Here is a 6,000-nt window from a genome sequence, read left to right as displayed (position 1 = left end):
AGAAGAAAAAACCCAATATTCATTGCTGAAGAAAAATATTTTCATTAAGCACCCACTGTGCAACTGAAAAATAATTGAGACTGAGTGTGCTTGTATAAAAACTATGAATAAAAATTTGGTAGTTTAGTAGTTTGTAGGTAATAGCTATTTGAAAGCTGCTTGACTGCTGTTGCTATATATTTAAACAATCGCCTGTGACAAGGAAACAGAGATGTCTGTTGACATGAGGATTACTTAAGAAGCCTAAACACAAATCAGATATTGACTTTTGCAAATGGTTATGTTGCCCTTGAGCATGATGAATTGTATTAAGTGGTGTTTATATATAAACAATATCACCTTAACAACGCTAGGTTGGTAGCAGTGGTTTTCAACTGCAGATCCGCAGGCAGTATATTCTCTAGTTTCTCAGTTCAGTCTTCAAGTAACTTAAATGCATGTTAGAACTGAATTGAGGGGAAAAAAAAAAAGATGCAGTGCTAATCTTAGTAATTGTTAACTTTTTAGGTCTACTGTATTTTCTAGGTGTTTTTTGGTGTTCCTACAGAACAGGAATGAAAGAAGTATGAACAAAAGGCTGGGGGGAGAATGCAAAATGATGAATGAAGAATCTTGTATCATAGTTTAAGGCTTATGTTGAAAATAGATGTTTATATCAAATAGTACAATGTTTAGAGCTGGAAGAAAGCAACTTTGGAAGCAGAGCATTGGCAGAGTTATAAAGGTAAGGAAAATAGAACTGTGGATTAGATCCAGACTAGTAACCATGCAGCTTGAATAAATGCTTAAATTGGGGTAGAGGGTCTGTTTTAATGTCTGTTTTAAAATAGTGTAAGTGGATGGTATTAATTTCATAAAACACTCTAATTAGACTTTATTTTTTAAAGCAAGATATAGCATTTGGGATAGGTGTATGTCAAAGATAGGCGTTCTTTTGTTTGTCTAGTCTTGTAAATGGATCAGCCAGTCTGATAATTTAATTGGTAGGATATCAACCAAGGCTTAGTTGCACAGTTTGTTTGGAAAGGCAAGTTTGTGCTCAGGTATTTGTACATTGATTGCTTTGAAAGTAATGCTTGCTATTTATTTCCTTGGAAGCTACAACAGATACAGAGAGCACAATAACGGTGTTTGAAACACTGTTTGATAAACCAAATTCTTAGCTGCAAAACACTATTTTTCAACATAGTTACAACCATTAGCTATGCTTTTTCATCAGCCATGAACAGGAACCTGCGTGCCACACTCACAAAAATCTGCTCCAGGGGAAGTGATCCACTGTTGCTGTTGCCACTGTTGCTGTTGCCACTGCTGAAATGCACCACCCACAACCTCAGTGCTCTTGCATCCATTGTTTGGCTCCATAAATGCTCATTGGCGCTACTTTTTTTGCATGGAGGAATTCAGTGACATGCCTTTGCTCCATCTGCACTTCCATGTCATATGCCATTCTGTCAGACTGTCCCTCTACTGCTGTTTGTCATGATAACAAAATGTAATGGAATATTGGTGGGAAGGTTCAGTCTCTTCTGCCTTACCACCAATATCTGCCTCTGACATTGTGGGCCAACATCGTAAAATAGTAGGCATTAATTTCAGAACACCCTTTCATGTGTTTGTAGTATTGATACCTAAATCTTGTCCTGATTGTTTCAGTGCTATAAAATCACCGGTGTTTTAGTACAATATAGTACAATAAACATTTTCTTGCTGCATTTGACAACAAAGCAAGTGTGGGCTCTGCAACCGAGGGAATTTGATGGTGAGCCTCAAGATATGAAAGCATGACAGACAGACTGTGTGTTCTTGAATTGTATTGTAGAAAATTATCAGGGAAAAAATGCACGTAACTAACATCAAGTAGAGAGATATCCACCAGAACAATGCAAATGCCTTACAAAAGCGACACATGATAAGTGCAAGTTTGTCTTAGTCTGTTGAGAACTGTAGCTTTGCTATCTTGTTCGTAATTGCCTGTGTTCTCTAGGGAAGGTTAATTGGTCTTTTAGAGATTTATGATATATTAAAAAATTCTCAGACATCATATATTGTTTAATTCTATGTGAACTCCTATACACAACAGTTAAAAGAAATGCTGTAGGACTTGAGAGACTGCAATTATAGGATTGAATTAGAAAACGTTGAAAGAACTGAAATTAATACCAAGACATGATTTTCTAGTTTGAGAAGATGCTCATGATTTGAGCTCATAAACAGCAGTTTGGAGGAGGAGCGGAGGCTGTGAGCATATGAAAGTTTATGCCTATGGGGGAACTGATAACCTGTGTATGATGAATTCTGTTTGCTGCAGTGTATCTGGAACTCTGTACTGAAAACATTGCAGAGTACAAAAATTAATCTGACTGTATTTTGAGCAAAATACAAATAAGTTTTTGTGAATTAAAGAGAAACTAATTGGCTTAGTGCTTATATTTTTCCATGCTCAAGGTGCACAGCCAGTTGTGCTGAAGCTGTTGAAATAGCAAAGCTCTTGTGAACAGATTTGGCCAAAAAAGGTTGCTTTTCGTATCTAATTAGCAGAAAAATTTCATTCCTTCTCTGAGATACAGGCAAGGCCTACATCTAAAACACAGCTAAAAAACCATAAAATATGTATACAAATTAATGTACTATGCATTCTTCAGGCATATCTGCGTGAGAAATGCTATTTGTATATTTGTCATTAACCTGGAGAAACATTTCCAGTACGTTTAGTGTTTATGCAGATATCCTAGCAGTTATGAGTTTAGCAAATATCTGAAAATTCCTTCAGGAAGTAACAAAGAAATTTACTTAATGGTATAAAATGTGCTATGCAGGTCCTATTAACTCTGCAGAAGCCTGTAGATAAGTCACGTGTGCATACTCCTTACAGTTACTAGATTTTTGACAGTCACCAAGGAAATAAAGATTGAACTTAATACCAATGGAATTTAATTCTAAATTTTTTTTTGAAACTGAAATTATATTAAATCTTGTAATCCACAAACACAATAGTAGCAGTAACTATTCCAGAAGGCTGTTTTGTCTGCAATATAATGAGGTGTCTTACATATGGGAATTCAATTTAATTAGAAGAGTAGGTATACTGCCTGAAGTATGGTATAATAGCAATAGTTAAGCACATTTATAAACACTTGAGTACCTTGAGGCTTGTTGCTTGTTCTACTTCTAACTATATTAAGAGATAATGCATGAAATCTTAGCTTCCTCCAGCAGCGTTTATCTTTGTTGGTAAACACTTATGATGTCTTCCACAAGTAAGAAATACGGGTCACAATCCTGTGTTGATTTGGTGGTGCTATGTCAATAGACTGAAAAGCCAAAAGCTTGAATTGTATTGAAGATGACTAGCAGGGTAATGGAGCTGTACTTATAAAATACCATTTTTTCCCCCCTAGAGAGGCTTTCAACAAATAAGTAACACTGTACAAAATGCCAGTGATAAAAATGTTATGATAAATATGATAATAGAACTCAGGAAATCATATGCAAAATTGCAACAGTCTGCTTCTAAAAATTTAAGTGCCTAAAATTTTAAACCGCAAGTATGGAAGATGCAGTGCTGTTCATTTTTAAAATAAATTCCAAGATTTGCCTTATATTTGTCTTCAAAATCGTGATTTTTGAGTAATTCAAAACACTTTGTGTTTTATAACAGCAAAAGCTGAAGGAGGAAAGAGAGGCTAAGCGTGCTCGACTGGATGACAGGCATGATTACTTACTGGATATTGTTGCCACTTGTGTGAATCTCGACAAAGCAGAAATAGAAGAAGCTATTCTTGATGGTAATCAGGTAATCTGATTAATTTGCTAAGTGAAGATCAGAGGGTGCTTTAAAATTGATGCCACCATTGAATGCTTAGTGAGATAGTTGCCAGACTGTGGTTTCACAGATGCAGGAGAGTGCCGTCTGTGCTAGGCTGCATATTAATGTTGTTTTCACTAGACTGCTACCAGCATTTGTGAGACTATACTGTGAACTAGTTTAGGGAATTAAATCAGCAGAAAACTACTTGACAAAATAGGCTGGCTAGCGATCCCACTAAAGACATAAGTGTTTGTGTTGTTACTAGGTAAGTATTATATGCATTGGAGATGCATATATTTTGTGATTTGAAAATAAATCACTTTGTTTTTAAACTTGAGTTTTAAAATGTAGATATTCTCATTTCAGTATGAATATATTGAAAGATCCAGTGGAAGACTACAAAGATGGTCAGGGACATAAAGCGTGTGAAGTATGAGAAGAGCAAGAACAAGTGATTGAAGGGCTGTCAAGTGGTTGCCTGCAATTGTTCGAAGAGTAGTTACAGATGGAGCTGAACTGTTCTTAGCAGTGGCAGAACATGTAACTAGGGGCAATAGCCACAAATTGCACGTTGTGCAACTTAGAGATCCTTATTCACCAGGAATGTAAATTGGCATGGTAGTAGGTTACCCAAGTAGTTCTGTCCTTGGAGACTTTTGAGACTCAGCTTCGGCAAGGCTTTGGATGAGCAGAGCTATTATTGGCAAAAAACGAGCTTAACCTAATAAGGTCCTTTCCAACAATTCTGTGATTCTGTATGAGACAGGAAAATGAGCTGTGCTGAACACTGTCTCAAGTTAAAGCCCAGAACTTGTTTCAACCTTTTGGCATTTTATCTCTGGGTGGATTTCCTGAAAAATTTTATTGCCTGAGAATAATTATCAATGAAGAAAATATTTCCAGCTATTATACTTGGAAAATATTCTTGAGTAAAGCTATTACACTTTGTTTAACAATTTTATTAGTTGTTTTGACCTTCCTCGAGGGTTCAGCCAAAATTTCCTGAACATAGAGCAATTAAATTTCTTCCAAGTCCTGTGTAGCCTATACATGAGATTCCTGGACTGCACTACCCATGTATAGTTCAAGGAAGACTGATGACAGCCTGAGGTTGATGGAGAACTGCAAAATTGGCGTGATGCTTAAAGTATAAATAAACATGGGCTTTCTCTGTTGCTATGTTATGGAATGTATGCTCTCTGTTTTCAGCTGTTTAGCTGAATGATGGCAAGAATAAAATGGGGGAAGGACTTCAGTGAGTTGCTGCTGCACTTTGACAAATGGAGAAATGCCTTCTGAGAGATGGTGTGCAGTGTGTGCATAAGTGATTTCAATAAATAGGAGTGTGGCCTGACTATACTGAACTATGTTCAGCAAAGAAAAAAAAAATCAAAATACTTAAGTAGCGTGTGCTACTGAAGGAAAAAACTTGCTCCTTTTTTTTTTTCTTCGAAAAGGCAGTAACTGATCCTGATGTAATGTTAGTACTAGGCATTGGTAATGTGATATGTATTTATAAGCACTTTTTGTTAAAAATTTGATCACGTAAAATTTTTGTAGTGGATATGCCAGGCATAAATACTTTCATGTCATCTCAAACAGATAGAGCGCATTGACAAATTCTTGGACCCAGGAGGTCTGCGCCATCTGATGTTCTACTACCAAGATGTGGAGGCAACTGATACAGGTAAAGCTACATAGGGTTTACTGAAACATGTTGTGTTTCTTCTGAGCAGGTGTGCAAATAAAAAAAAAAAGCTGATGTTTTTATTAATTGGGGCTTAAAGCAAGTCAGGTTTGGTCACTCAGGAATACCTGTCCTTGCTCATGAAATAAGGACTGATGAATTACTGGAGCTTATTAGTGCACTTATATGTGGGTCTTTAGAGCCTCGCTTGTTTACCCTGGATGTACAAGAAAAGACATAGCTGACATTAACACTGTTGCAGGAAAAGAGTTCAGCTACCTAACTGTGCCCATTCCTTGCTGTGAGAAGGAAGGGTAGTTCTGGCTCTACAATAACCAAACGCAGAGTAATCTGGAACAGACTTCTCTCAGTGCTGGTCTGTGCTGGAGCCAGTTCTGCTTAAATTTGGCACATCTTTGGGAACAGCTATGAATGAAACCCATCTCAGGGAAAGCCCACTGTACTTCTGAAGAGTTGAGGAGAGTCAGCTCTTCCAGGGTGT

At 36.9% G+C, this 6,000-nt stretch overlaps 1 protein-coding gene across 1 annotated transcript in view; it reads left to right on the top strand.

Annotated features, from left to right (window-relative positions):
* The first annotated feature begins 667 nt into the window (after window positions 1-667).
* Window positions 668-6,000, top strand: part of DNAH5 (dynein axonemal heavy chain 5) — a 104,220-nt gene continuing 98,887 nt past the window's right edge. Inside the window, exons 1-3 of the mRNA XM_042839650.1 lie at window positions 668-724; window positions 3,662-3,796; window positions 5,414-5,503. Coding sequence (XP_042695584.1) covers window positions 668-724; window positions 3,662-3,796; window positions 5,414-5,503 — 282 coding nt within the window. The remainder of the gene's footprint in view (window positions 725-3,661; window positions 3,797-5,413; window positions 5,504-6,000) is intronic.

This window comes from Centrocercus urophasianus, unplaced genomic scaffold (genome assembly GCF_019232065.1).
Source record: "Centrocercus urophasianus isolate 14NV4802_14NV808 unplaced genomic scaffold, USGS_Curo_1.0 seq_11, whole genome shotgun sequence".
Taxonomy (NCBI): Eukaryota; Metazoa; Chordata; class Aves; order Galliformes; family Phasianidae; genus Centrocercus; species Centrocercus urophasianus.
Note: the sequence above shows the minus strand (reverse complement) of the source record. Positions and strands in the feature narration are given on the sequence as shown.